Raw genomic sequence first — 14,758 nt, 5'->3', positions numbered from 1 at the left:
TGATGTTTCTTTATCAAAATCTGATATTATTTAATTATAATTGTAAGTCTCCAAGGAAACCAAAAAGAAGATTCGCCTTGGGCAGACCGACTCGAGCTCACGGCTCACCAAGTCATACAAAACATAACTCGTAGGTTAAACCAAACACACTGCCTGCGCACGATAGCATTATTTGGTTGCTCTCCCCATCTTTGTCTTCCCCCTTTTTCTCTCTTAAACCCTCCTAAAACCCTTGTCTCTCTCTCTCTCTTCTCTTTCTCGTTCCTTCTTCTTCTTCTGAGATCTCGCGTTATGTCGAGTACGCTTACTTTAATTCAAAGCAATGCCTCGAATCCAAAGGTATGGGTTGTGATCGGCGTCACCTTGGCCGGGATCGTGATTCTGGCGGAGACTCGGAAGCGGCGGATCAAAGCCCTTAGAGAAGAAGACTTTGGTGCTTTCTTAGATCGTTTCGAGCTTCTTCCTTTTCCTCCGCCGCCTCCTCCTGCTGCTAAACAATCCCTCTCTGATCTTACCTTCTCCATATCCGACGCGTATGTATCTCTCTCTCTCTCTCTCAAAGATCAAAACTTTATTTTCCTTTTCCAGAGATCGAATCGAATCGAATCATGTTATGACTTTATTTTTTCTTGTTTATTTAATGATCTTCACTTATAAAGTTTTAAACTTTTGTGGTTTAGTTGAAATTTTGACTTGCTTTAGACGAAGTCATGTGTTAATGAATTGAAGAAAGTTTTTTATTTATTGGGGGTTTATGGCTTTTTTTGACAGATTCCATGTTAAGGATTATATCACAGGATTTGGTAGTCCACAATGGAAGAAGACTCACGAGGCTGCTGAGAAAACTGCTGTGGTTATCACTACGCTCTTGAAGAATGGAGCTACTTGTGTTGGCAAGACTATCATGGATGAGCTTGGTTTTGGGTATTTCTCCATTCCCATCATTACTGACATGAGCTTCCGGTAACTGGTTTGGACAAAGTTTGGGTTTTGAATGTGATTTTTTTATACAGGGTTATCGGAGAAAACAAGCACTATGGCACTCCTATTAATCCGTTGATGCCATCTAATGTTCCTGGAGGATGTTCCAGTGGCTCAGCAGTTTCTGTTGGGGCTGAACTCGTTGACTTTTCACTTGGTACTTTTTTAATCTCTTTGTTTTCTTTCGGCAATGTACTTGTTTGGTCTACTTATGATTCTTTGTGCTAATCACAAAATGCTTGATTTGCAGGGATTGATACCACTGGCGGTGTTAGAATCCCAGCATCGTTTTGTGGTATTCTCGGTTTTCGACCATCTCAGGGGACTGTTTCTTCAGTTGGAGTTTTGCCCACTTCCCAGAGCCTAGAGACTGTTGGTACATTACATTATCTCCCCCTCCTGTATAAAACATTGTTTAGGAAGCTATTTCATTCATTGGTATGAAGTTTTTAGTATATTTGTATCGGAATCATACGAGGAATCTTTGTACTTGTCAAATCCCTTTCCTTTTTTTTCTGTAGTTTCTGTGGTCACTGTTACTCTAGGTGTTTGCCTTCCTGACTAATTTTTCTATTGAACTTTTCTGTAGGATGGTTTGCTCGTGACCCGTCTGTTTTGTGTCAAGTTGGGCATGCCCTACTAAATCTGAGTGCAATACCACATAAAAGGCAAAGATCTTTAATCTTCGCTGATGATTTATTTGAGCTCTCTGACATTCCCAAGCAAAAGTATGTGCATGTTGTCAGAAAGGCAATCGAAAATTTATCTGGCTGTAAGTTTGTATTTGTATTGTTTCCTCCTCTTTGCCCTCCTTTAGAATCATATCTTACGTCTCTTGACCACTGGCTCATGCAGACCAGACTCCAAAACATGTAAACGTTGGCCAACATGTGGCTTCAAATGTACCAAGTCTTGCGGAATTCTGTGAGGAATCTGGAAAATCCCAAAACTCAGCATCAACTTTGAAGGCTCTTTCATCTGTCATGTTGGCAATACAAAGGTATATATGAAGCTCACACTTCTTGAAATTTTTACTGCATCAATACTATTTTTTTTCTCTCTATTTGCTGTTCAACTGATGCAGTAAAAGATTGATGTTATTCTCTCTTTGCTAAAGGTAACTATTTTCTTTTAACCAGGCATGAGTTCAAAACAAATCATGAAGAATGGTCGCAAACGTGCAAATCGTTTCTAGGGCCAAGATTTTCCAATGATGTTGTTACAGCTCTAAACAGCAGAAACGAGAGCATTAAATCACTCTACAAAGTGAAAACTGAGATGCGGGGCGCCATTCAGAGCCTTCTAAAGGTAAACTTCGATTTTTGGAAATGTAAAAATTTTCAAAGCCATCTGTGTCTTGAGGACAATTTGCTCCAGAAATACAGAAGTGGTTGTAGTATTTCATTTTTGGGGCTTCCACTATGCTTTTGTTGTTCTATATTATTATGATTAACCATCTATTGGTATCTTATTACTAGGAAGATGGAATTCTGGTTATCCCCACAGTTGCTGATCCCCCTCCAAAGCTGAACACAAAGAACAAGAACTCTTTGAAGGAGTTTCTTGATCGAAATTATGCACTCTCCAGCATCGCTAGCATGTCTGGATGTTGTCAGGTATATTCCCATTTCCTCTTTCTCTCTTTCAATGTTGGTAGGACATTCTTGTTCCCTTTTTGTTACCCTTCAGTCTTTAGTCATAACTCATGACACAATATACATATTCTACAGGTTACAATTCCTTTAGGGGAACACGGTGAATGTCCAATATCCGTGTCGTTTCTCACTTACTATGGAGGTGATAAGTTCCTTCTCGATACAATTCTCGATGTATATGCATCCCTTCAAGACCAATCCGAAATTGCATCCAGCTTGGATCCAGTGTCTAACACCAATGGTAGTATCGAGGCTTCTGAGCTTATGAAGGAAAAGGTACAACTATCTCCTTTGACTTTGACAAATAGTTTATTTGGTTGTGATCTATATATGCTATTGGTATTGGAATGATCTATTTTTAAAGAAAGTTAACAGTGGATAGATGTAATTCCAGGGAAATGCTGCTTACAAGGGGCGACAATGGAATAAGGCAGTAAACTTTTATACTGAAGCGATCAAATTGAATGGAGCAAATGCTACTTATTATTGCAATAGAGCTGCAGCATACTTGGAACTTGGCTGGTAATTGATCACGTCATATCTTTCATTCTGATCTGAAGATAATCTATTAATATATATGCTCGTCTGACCTGAGAATTTGCCTGTAGCTTTCAACAAGCTGAAGAAGATTGTACCGAGGCTATATCGATCGATAAGAAGGTGCAGATTGATTACCTAACCTTTCTATATTTCTCCATCTTGCACAGTTTAGCTATGTTTCATAGTTGAGTGTGCGCAAGTACACACACTTTAGCTGGAATCTTTGGATTACTCAATCACTTAGTAGTCAGACTTGAAAGAAGTAGGAATCTTTGGATTCTTATACTTTCGTTATTGTTTTATACAGAATGTGAAGGCATATCTGAGACGAGGCACTGCGAGAGAATCACTTGTACGGTACAAGGAAGCTGCTGCAGGTCTGCTCTCTCAGATTCTCAGTTTATTACAAGACTTGCTCTTCTTATTTAAGCTTCAGAATGTTAAAAAGATTATAATAATAATAATAATATGGTTTGATCAAATACTGCAGATTTTAGGCACGCATTGGTCCTAGAACCCCAGAACAAGACGGCAAAGATTGCTGAGAAGCGTCTCCGCAAACTCATGAGTTAGAAGAAAAAACCTTACAAGAGGAATGATTTTATTTATTGTTTCACCAAGTTTTACCTATCTAAAACACTCTAAAAAGGTTCATGATTGGAATCTCCGACAGCTTTTAAATAATTTTTGTGGGTTTTGCTACATCATCATCATCATCATCATCATCATCTGTATAGATTAGGATGAAACCTTTTTTACCTCTAATTTACTTTTTAATCCTGATCCTATCTGTCTCTTTTTTTAGCTTCTTTACACAATTGTTTTATACAACAACTCTCTCCTCCAAAAAAAGTCCATTACTAAAATTTCATAAAATTACAGGGACGTGGATTATAAATTACTTAATTTCTCGACAAATAACTGAAATCTGTTTTTTTTTTTCCTCTTTGTTCATCGTCACGCTTTATCTCCTCCTCCTCTGTTTCTCTGCTTCGTTTCTAAAGAAGAGAAAAAAAAAGGAAAGAGATGTTTGATCATCTGAAACTGTTGAGATGCTTCAGCTTCACGGCATCGAGAGATTGGTTATTCCGTCAATCATTCGCAAACGCCGGTCTACGTTCCGTAACAACCGATCTCTCCCACGGCAATTCAATCGCATCGACAGCTATGCATTGCTGGATCCCTAAATACCCTAACCGATCTAAACCTAACCTCCTCCTCGTACACGGCTTCGGAGCCAACGCAATGTGGCAATACGGAGAACATCTCCGTGCTTTCACCGGAAGATTCAACGTCTACGTCCCTGATCTCCTCTTTTTCGGGTTATCATCCACGTCGGAACCAAACAGATCAGAGTCGTTCCAGGCTCTGTGTTTGATGAGGTTAATGGAAGCGCACGGTGTTCAGAGGATGAACATCGTCGGGATCAGCTACGGTGGGTTCGTCGGGTACAGTTTAGTGGCGCAGTTTCCGGAGAAAGTTGAGAAGCTTGTGCTGTGCTGCGCAGGGGTTTGCTTGGAAGAGAAGGACATGGAGGACGGGTTGTTTAAAGTGCCGAACTTGGATGAAGCTACGGGGATTTTGATACCTCAGACGCCGGAGAAGCTTAAGGAGCTTATTAGATTCTCTTTCGTTAAGCCTATCAAAGGTGTTCCTTCGTTTTTCCTCTGGGATTTCATCGATGTAAGTTTCTCTTTTCTTTTTTTTAATTCTTTTATAATTTTGATTAATGTTTTTTTTGGAGTTTTGAGAATTGCAAATTTGAAAATGTTGGAAGGTAATGTGTACGGAGTTTGTAGAGGAGAAGAAAGATTTGATCAGATCAATACTCAAAGATCGGAGACTCTCAGATCTTCCTAGGATCAAACAGGTGCATATATATATATATATATATATATATATATATATGTGTGACACATTACATAAACTTTTCTTTTTGTACTCCCTTCTTCATTATTTAACATTGTGTGTGCTTTTTGGTGTTGGGGTTGAATTAGAAATCGTTGATCATATGGGGTGAAGAAGATCAAATATTTCCAGTGGAACTAGGTTACAGATTGAAAAGGTAGTAGTATTATTAATCTTGGATTTTTTAAATACTTTTCTTTCTGTGAAACTATAGAATTTATATGTATGAATATGGTGAAAACAGACATATAGGAGAAAGTGCAGAGATAGTGGTGATCAAGAACGCAGGACATGCTGTCAACTTAGAGAAGTCCAAGGAATTTGTCAAGCATTTGAAATCTTTTCTCATCGACTCTCTGTGATTAATTCTGTATTCTAATTTTTTTTTTTTTTAGTTATTTGTTTCTTGTTCCATTCAGAGACGATATGTATAAAATAACCAATTCTTTATTACACTATTTCTTGTCATAGCACTTGAAAGGTGTGATTTTCCTTTTCTTGTTTTTAAAAGCTTAAAACATGAACGTCTCTCTATTAGGGAATTATATATATTATATATCACAAACACGTACGTACTATTACTTTTATCCACGACAGATCGACCTTGATGATTTCATATAACAGATAGAGCCACGAACGATTAATGAAAAATAGACTCAATTCTTCACTTGCACAAGAACTTGATCAACTTAAATAATACAAGGTCAATATGCCAATGGTAATCACAATGCCGAGCTACATTTTAGTGAAATACAAAAGAAATATATATCCGATAACAATTAAAATGGCCTAAAATTATTTTTAAGTGGCCTTTGTTTTCTATTGTTGGGCTTTGGGGAAGAAATTTAGGACACTGGAAAATTAAAAAGAAAAAAGCGGTTTTATAAGATTAAGCTCCCAGAGTTTATAATTTTATCAATGTACAGTTTTTATCTTAGTCCAACAATCTTGTGTGGCTCCCCTGTCGACTTTATATATTGTCCAATTCTGTTGTACGATGCTCTCTCTAGTTTATATTGGTAATATTCCAATAATATGTACTTCCTATGCAAGACAAGAGAACTGGGACCAATCTTTGTTTTAGAGAGAGTGGTTTGTCAATATGAGAAGCTGGTCGGTCGGTCGGCGGCAATGTAAGACCAACATATACACCTCACAATATTTTATAGATTATCCAACCCAACTTATCCTCAAAATTATAATGATTGGATCCTTGTGTCTTTTTTTCTTTCGTTAAACCAAGAGATGTACGTAGTACATTTAATTATTTCACTAGTATTTTTTAATAGCTATTTCACTGATATTGTGAGACTTCACTTAGTGGCGTTATTTAGCTAATATATAAGGGGTGTGGATCATGCCTGTTACTAACATTTTTTGGCTCATGAAAATTTATGTGATTTATTAAGAAATTAAAATAGCGAATAGTTTGATGTGTTATTGGCTGCTTCTGCGGACTAATAATTATTGAAGCTCTTGTGTGGGTTTGATGAAATTGCCGGCACACATCGGATACAGACAAGTACGTCGTGACGTTTTACATTGATGATCAGAGGACAACAAGATTTAATTTGAGACACTGACCCCTTTATATTTTGTTGCGTATATTCACTCATTTATTTGCAAAAACAGCAAATTATGAAATTGTAAACAAATTACTGTAGTTTTTTTTTATCTCGTCTGTGCGTTTTTAATAATTCTATAGAAAGACTCGTTATTTTTACATTATATTACGTTGCTTGTTTAAATCACGCACAAAAAAGTACGACTTATCTACATCTTTGCTATCGTGTAATTTCTTTGGCAAATTATATATGCTAGTTCCATACAATCATCTAATACAAAAAATGACGATTTAATTTATATACAGAACTAATAATGTAGTTGGACTTACATTGCTTTCGCTAGTCTTTTTCAGCATCTCCAGTCAATACAAAAGTTTAATTATTGTAGTTGTTAAAGCAACGTCGTTATGATTTTATTATTTTTATAAGTGTGGTGGTAGTTGTCGTCATTGCACTATAATTATAATGATTTTTATGTTTTCTTTTGTGTGTGTTTGTAAATTTTAACGTTTGCATGTTGTAATAGCTAGTGTATTACAATACTGAAATGACAATATTTAACTTAAAATTTTCTTATAATTCCTAAATGCAATATTAAAATTTGTATACATGTTTTATAAATATTTGTCAGAAAATGAAAATGTTATGCTTTTATGAACCATATTTTAGAAAAACTTTCAACGCGTTCGAACAAGAAAAAACTTTCAACGCAATTTGAAACCACATAATTCAATTATGCTTTTGTTTCGTATATAGATGCTCCAACTTTTACATTCTTTGACCCAAAAAAAAATAATAGGGAAAAAAACGGAGAATGACAATGATAGAAGTGGGCATGCATGCAACATTTGCCCATAAGACTGTTACGTTTACCCTTAAAGTCAAAAGTTCAGATATGGAGGGGAATGGGTGTTTTTAACATTACATACATGCGCCTAGCTAACTTTAATTGACTTTGCCGACATATATATATATATATACACATCTTATTCAAAATTTCATATCTTTTTCATCAAGTAGAAATATATCCAATCAAGTATTAATTAACTGTTAAGCTTATAATTGTAATACGATAATATTATATAATAGCTAAATTTCTATAAAACCATTTTTAAAATAGATGATCATTCATTTAATTTATCTGTTAACGTGATCTTTTGAATTTGAAACATGTTTTTAGTTGTATAACAAAATCTTGTTCCCGTTCTATCACATGAACTTCAAGCGGATATTTTGTTTCGGTTGCCATGCCCATTCCATTAACTTTGCAATTCCATTGTTCCATTCCGAGTTTCTTTTGACCGAAGCCCTCACCACCAACTTGTTGTAATGAAAAAAATAGCATGGTTTAATTTTAAATCAACTTATATAAAACATTAGACATCGTTTTGTTATTTTGTTTACCCGATTCGGTTTTCATATTGCTTAGAAATTAGAATAACGTTATCTTTTTGTTTTTATTTTTAAATAATTAAGTTATGGTTCTTCTTGAATTTTATTTGTAAGTTTCCTTCCAATTGGATAGCAACTACTATTAATGGGTGTTATAGTAGGTTAGGTCATATGTAGCGGCCGATTGATTTTATTTTTCTTTTCATTTTGAAGTTAGGCCATATAATGTACACAAATATCTGCTCTTGCCTTATGTATAATCGCTCGTTTCACGTATAATGTGTCACTTTCACAAGACATCAAACCATAAATGTGTCACATATCATGCCAACGAAGCATTGCTTGGCATTCGTATTATTTCATACTTTTGCCGCCTTTCATTTCAATTTATAGCCCTACGAATCACCTTGGCAACTACATATACCTATCCACACGCACGCTTACACCAAAACACATTTATATTTATAACTTGACAACAAATATTTAGCTTTCGAATAAGCCGGATAAATGTTGTGGGGTATTATTTTCTAGATTCGTATTTCTTTAAAAAAAAAAAAAAAATCTTACACGCTATTAGTTAGTCTATTGGTTGGAGAGATAATATTAATTAATTAACTTCAATGACCCAAACATATAATATACTATTATTATACGTTTTATTGTGTATTATTGATATTGTCGTTGTGTTGTCATTCAAATTAAAACGTGATATAGTACATAACTACATATTACTGACACAAATATATAACTATAATTTATACAGATTTGATGTAAACCTGTTGTACTATGAGAAATAAAATTAATGAGAACTGATTTTATGAAACACAATGTTACATAAATTAGTCCAGAAAAACAAAATATCATAGGAAAATACTTGAAATTTTGGTATATATTATGTAGTGACAAAATTCTGTAATTATAAAGATGAAAAAAGTAATTTAAATTATCTGCTAAAATGGTAACTGCAGTTATTTAATTTGTCCTAATCTTAAGGTTTTGTTTTCTATCATTGTACGGAAAGTTTGTATTGTCATAAACTATTGTGGTGACAGATATTTTAGTAGATATTTCTTTGTAGGACTGAAATTCACGTGTTAAATTTAAATTATACGAAGGCAGAGCTAAGGTAAAGATTACACAGAAGGGAGTAGTTTACTGACAAGGTGACGTAAAATAGGCGTATATTTCAAGTTCTAATAAACGTATCTTTACACATATGTAGGGGACCTGCGAGGCTCATCATCCTCGTATGTCGTGCCTTGACGTAAACGGCTCTACTATTTTTTACCCGAGTTTACATTTTCTACAGTTCTACTATCATATTCATATATGCAATTAATTGTCTAAGTTAACACTTAAGACCGTATTCATATTTAAATGTACAGAGAAGTGGTGCCGCATCAGATAACGTTTTGGAGGATACAGTTATTAATGTTTTTAATTTGAGGCCGCATCATTCGATGTCCATGCTTATAGAAAGACAGTATAGAGAAAAATTCTCAAAACGTTCTAGAATCTAGATAGATAAAGCAAAAGGTATATATAGTGAAAGATTTTTTTTTTTTAAAGAGGCGAATAAAGATAAAGATATTTCAAATTAAAAAGAGACTAAAGAAACGAGAAGAGTACTGGACCACGCAGATGTAAGGCAATAATTGACGTAGGAAAGGGCGTGGTTCGTACGCCTTACCCCTTCTTATTACTGACCACTGCTGAAACACACATTGTATATTTGATATTTCTATAGTATAACTGTATACATATATACATGTTGACAATACCTAGTTCATATTATTGAAATACGCAAGGATTTGGTCCCTACAGAAACCAAGTGCTTATCACCATTATGGGTTTCCTCAAATACAATAGATTTTTGAATAGCTGGAAGCAGCGTTTTACATAGCATGGTTATTACGATATTAGCGTAGTTAGTTGTATGTCGGTTTAGATAGATGTCTAGTTTTGCTGAAAGTTATCGTGTATATCGAAGAATCAAAGCTTTAATTCCAACTCCAAAAACGCCCATGTTTTAGTCAATTTGTAAATGTAAACTTGGTACACCCAAAAACGTTTTTTTTTTTTTTTTTTTTTGGACAAAGTGCACCCAAAAACGTTTAGAATGCAATGTTCTTTAAAACATTCACAGCCACAATTTTTTTTTTCTTTTTTTCTTCTTTTCAATTCATTAAATTGAATTAACGCACCTTTCAATGACTCCAGACGTGTACTGTTCAATGTAAATAGTATAAACTTTTATCCGGACATGCACGGAAGTGTTTATCCTTGTCGCATAATATCTACATTTATTTATTTTTTCTTTTTAAAAAAACACAAAATGATTATAATACACGTTTATGGAAACTACCACGTCACCCCTAGAAGAACCTCACTACAGGCTGTCCAAAACCCTTGCCTAACCAATTAAATATACCCACGTGGCGTACGTTGACATGTACGCTCTTCGCATTTTACAGCTGTTCAAAAATATTCCGGTTTAATATAAATAAAGCTCTCAGTGTGGCTTCACAAACCCATCATCGTATTCAAAAAACAGAACAAAACCTCTCTAGTCTCTCTGCCATCTTTCTCCTCCTCCTCCCAAGATGGCCTATAGTTACCGTTTTGCCATTCTTTTCGTTCTCCTCTCCACCACCGTCAGCCTCTCCACCGCCGCGGTTGTCGAGCAGAAGCCTCGCCACAGCGGCATTCCAGTGAAAGGAAGCGTCACTCTCAATCTCGTTTGGTACGGGAAATTCACACCAACCCAACGGTCAGTCATCGTCGACTTCATCCGCTCTATCGGTTCCCCCGCCGTCGCAAAAGGCCCCTCCGTCGCGGCGTGGTGGAAGACGACTGAGAAGTACAAACAAGGCGTCTCGAATTTAGTCGTCGGTAAACAGCTCCTCCTCGAGAACTACCCTATCGGAAAATCTCTGAAGAGCCCTTACCTCCGTGCTCTGTCAAGCAAACTTAACGGTGGTGGTGCTCGTTCGATAACGGTCGTATTAACGGCGAAAGACGTCGCCGTTGAAGGGTTCTGTATGAATCGATGCGGGACTCACGGGTCAAAGGCAAGTGGAGCTTACGTGTGGGTTGGGAACTCTGAAACGCAGTGTCCTGGTTACTGCGCGTGGCCGTTTCATCAGCCTATCTACGGACCTCAGTCACCGCCGCTAGTCGCGCCTAACGGTGACGTCGGAGTCGACGGGATGATCATAAACCTCGCGACTCTTCTTGTTAACACCGTGACAAACCCGTCTCAAGAAGCTGTCGCGGCTTGTACCGGTGTATTCGGTTCGGGTGCTTACCCGGGTTACGCGGGTCGGGTTCTCGTAGACAAGACGAGTGGAGCGAGTTACAACGCTTTGGGTCTCGCCGGTAGGAAATATCTTTTGCCGGCGATGTGGGACCCTCAGACTTCGACGTGTAAGACTTTGGTTTGAATACCAGAAGGTCTTGAATGAGACACGTGGCGAGGAATCAATGGTGATGGCGAGTTTAAAAAGCTTGTTGTACTCAAAACAAAAAAAACAAAAGTTGTAGATATCTATCGGTTTGGTTCGGAGGAGTTTGGGGAAAGGGATGTGTGTTGTTTTGTCGTTTTATTATGCCCTGTACTGTACTGTAAATTCGATCTTTGAAGTATGTGAAGATTAGATTTATATAAATATATTTTAATTCCGATAATAAAAATCGATTTGTAGTTTCCCCTAAAAAGAAATTTAACCTTATATTGTTATCTTGTTATAAATCAAGAGAATCAAACTTCATAGAGAACCGGAAAGCGTATTAAGAAATTAACTATGTTAAAATTTGCATTGATACGGTAAACAAAAAAAGAAGCATGATGAAAGAATAAAGGTGATGTTGGGACTTGGGGGATAGGAGAAAGAGAACATATAGAATAGTGTATCACTTTTTTCACTTTTAACTAAAGCTATAGGCTTAATAGGCTTTCGCGTATTGCTCACTAAACAATGGTATTATTACTATTCAATATTGTGGGAGTGGAAAACATGATTTAATTTTTATTATCCAGTTTTCCTACCAATCTAACCTTTTTGGTTCCTTGAATTAAATTATCCCATAAATTCTTAAATAATGACCAGTGGGTTGGTTGGTGTTCAGTGCTTGGAACAGGCTTGTCGAATCAATGGTATCTACTAGGTGATGAGAGTGAAAGCAGTAAGCTATCAATGAAGTAGCTCCAATAAAAGTTTGATAAAGTTTTTATTGGAGATATAAGTTACACCTACAACTATTTATATTCTTTCAATAAGGTCTCATGCTTTAAGAGTTTGGTTTGGTAACACTGAACCTCATAAAAAAAATCACCTAGGACTTTAGCGTCCAACTTCATTCGCATCCAAAGTCCAATGTTGTCCAGTCTATCTCGTGATTCTTTGCAGATACTCACTCCCCTCCACTTCAAACATCTTGCAATACCTTCACATCAGATCATTGAACTCAAATGATTAGTAATTTTTTTTTCGGTTTTCTTTTACTTTGGTAGACTCTAATACTTTTTGTTTTTGATAAAATATGATGAAATGTTTACGATCAATATATGATGCAAAATCAAACTGAAGAACTTTTTTTTTTGTGCAAAAACCAAACTGAAGATAAGTCTTTGATTCCCCTTTGTGACACAAGAATGATATGTTTTAAATAATAAACAGTAAATGAAAGACATTATACCTTTTGATCCAAATGATTCAATAAAAAAATAAAAATCAGTAAGGATTTCAATATCAAAACTAAAGACTCCAAAGGCATAATACTGCTGATAATTTTCAGCATAAAAAGTTTCAGCCCGATGATAGCAACTCCCCATATGATTTGTGTTTGTAGCACTTACCAAAAACCAAAATTTAATATTCTCATGCATTTGGTTATACATATAACTACTCTAAGAACAAATAATGAATTAGAGAGCCTGATTAGTTTATTTATATACATTCTTGACATACTGTCAAGCTTTAAGTTTACCAAAAAAAAAAATGTGGCAAACGACACCATCAACTCACTCAACACCGAAGGTCTTTTAAACGTCATAAACTAAAGCTCAACCTTTTAAACGACGAGCGGAAATTTTTTTCTTAATTATATCATTCTATGAAAAAAATAAAATTAAAATTAAAAGAGTGAAACAATTTCATACAAAAGCAAATTTTGGAACCGTAAAATTAGGTTTAAAACCTTTTTAATCAAAGGAAATTAAACAATATTTCACTAGCACAGATGGTAATTATACAATATTTCACTAGCACAGATGGTAATTTCTATAGTGTTGACCTCTCCAAACCACATATGATAATGTCTATAGTGTTGACCTCCCCAAACCAGGGTTCGAACCACCAATATGACACAAATAATTTTTTTGTTATGTAATTGACCTCCCTACGTTTATTTCCTGGGTTCGCCAACCTCATATTAAAAAAAAAAACAGATTTCTCCAAATAACCAACCGTTACATGAGAAAAATAAAATTCTTCGTGCGAATTTAATTTTTATCTTTAAATAAAGCTCTTCTCACGAAAGGAGAAAAAAAACTAGTATTATTATTATCACAACGGCCATATTCTTTCATTTACAGCCACGCGTACGGTCGTGATTCAATGAGCCGTTGTCGCCGTAGGTAAAGGGACGAATCCAACCGCGTTGTCTTTACCCTGTCCCCACTACACGATTTCACACTTTGCGTCTCAAAAGGAAAATATACAACCGTCCGATCTAACTCGTTTTCGCTTTTCTTAAATCAACGTTACAGATTTAACGCGTTCCTAAACAGCGTACCCCTATTTTTTTCCAACTCTATATAAAGAAGCTAAAAGCCAAAAGCCGTAGTCTTCTTCACCCAAATACAACAAACAACAGAGCAAGCAAACTCAGTGACAGCCAGCGAAACAACAAATTCATATCTCTCTCTTAAAATACCATGGCAATGTCGATCGCCAGAAGTACCATAGTTTTATTGGTCGTGGCGACACTCCTGATCTCTTCCGTGGTGGCTGCTCAGTCTCCTGCTCCAGCTCCAGCTCCATCCAGCGGCGGAGGAAGACGGAATATTATCTCTCCATCTTCGTCCATAACACCGACTCCTAAATCATCCGCATTGCCGCCTCAAGCTGATTCTTCTTCAGTCGACACTCCAGCACTCTCTCCGTCTTCCATCTCTGATTCGCCGTCAGAAGCTCCTGCTCCAGCATTGGGCAGTAACGCCGCTTCCAACAGATACACAGTTTTTGGTGCATCCGTCGTCGTTTTGGTATGCGCTGCCGTTTTGGCTATCTAGACTCTCTCGCTAGCTGGATCCGATGAAATCACCATTATTTCTTTATTCATTTTTTTTTTTTCCTACTTTCTCGATCCGTTTTGGATTTTGGTTAAATCAGTAGTCGCAAGACTCTTATTTCGAGTTTCCATTGTTGTATTGTACGGCCCCCCTTTATCATCAATATATCATAATTTTTTACTAATGATTTCAAACATTAAGCTTGAATTAATTTGAGGGAATTTTTTAAAAAAATTCCAACAAGTGAAAGTTGTTAACAGCTCATCTCTTCGAATTGCTCACATCGCTGGTATCGGCGGTGGCTTCTCCCTTACCGTGTGACCATTGTTTATCTGGGAGCTAATGGGCCGAATTTTATTGGCCCATTAAATATTTATATTTTCTAAGTTAAGTGATCGTTTTTTGATTTTTTTTTTTTTTTT

At 36.1% G+C, this 14,758-nt stretch overlaps 4 protein-coding genes across 4 annotated transcripts; all 4 read left to right on the top strand.

Annotated features, from left to right (window-relative positions):
* LOC104708176 (outer envelope protein 64, mitochondrial) lies at positions 66-3,962 on the top strand. The gene is made up of 13 exons (XM_010424683.2): positions 66-533; positions 772-924; positions 1,014-1,138; positions 1,232-1,357; positions 1,571-1,753; positions 1,837-1,981; positions 2,121-2,289; positions 2,460-2,597; positions 2,712-2,912; positions 3,031-3,158; positions 3,245-3,296; positions 3,484-3,553; positions 3,667-3,962. Exons 1-13 carry the CDS (start codon positions 292-294, stop codon positions 3,747-3,749), a joined length of 1,815 nt encoding a protein of 604 aa, XP_010422985.1. The 5' UTR covers positions 66-291; the 3' UTR covers positions 3,750-3,962.
* LOC104708175 (2-hydroxy-6-oxo-2,4-heptadienoate hydrolase-like) lies at positions 4,022-5,529 on the top strand. The gene is made up of 4 exons (XM_010424682.1): positions 4,022-4,859; positions 4,954-5,046; positions 5,174-5,241; positions 5,329-5,529. Exons 1-4 carry the CDS (start codon positions 4,203-4,205, stop codon positions 5,444-5,446), a joined length of 936 nt encoding a protein of 311 aa, XP_010422984.1. The 5' UTR covers positions 4,022-4,202; the 3' UTR covers positions 5,447-5,529.
* LOC104708174 (protein EXORDIUM-like 4) lies at positions 10,563-11,758 on the top strand. Its single transcript, XM_010424681.2, has one exon. It carries the CDS (start codon positions 10,645-10,647, stop codon positions 11,482-11,484), a length of 840 nt encoding a protein of 279 aa, XP_010422983.1. The 5' UTR covers positions 10,563-10,644; the 3' UTR covers positions 11,485-11,758.
* LOC104708173 (classical arabinogalactan protein 1-like) lies at positions 13,883-14,520 on the top strand. Its single transcript, XM_010424680.2, has one exon. It carries the CDS (start codon positions 13,980-13,982, stop codon positions 14,334-14,336), a length of 357 nt encoding a protein of 118 aa, XP_010422982.1. The 5' UTR covers positions 13,883-13,979; the 3' UTR covers positions 14,337-14,520.

This window comes from Camelina sativa, chromosome 8 (assembly GCF_000633955.1).
Source record: "Camelina sativa cultivar DH55 chromosome 8, Cs, whole genome shotgun sequence".
NCBI lineage: Eukaryota > Viridiplantae > Streptophyta > Magnoliopsida > Brassicales > Brassicaceae > Camelina > Camelina sativa.
The sequence above is the reverse complement of the archived record's forward strand: the minus strand, read 5'-3'. Positions and strand labels throughout refer to the sequence as shown.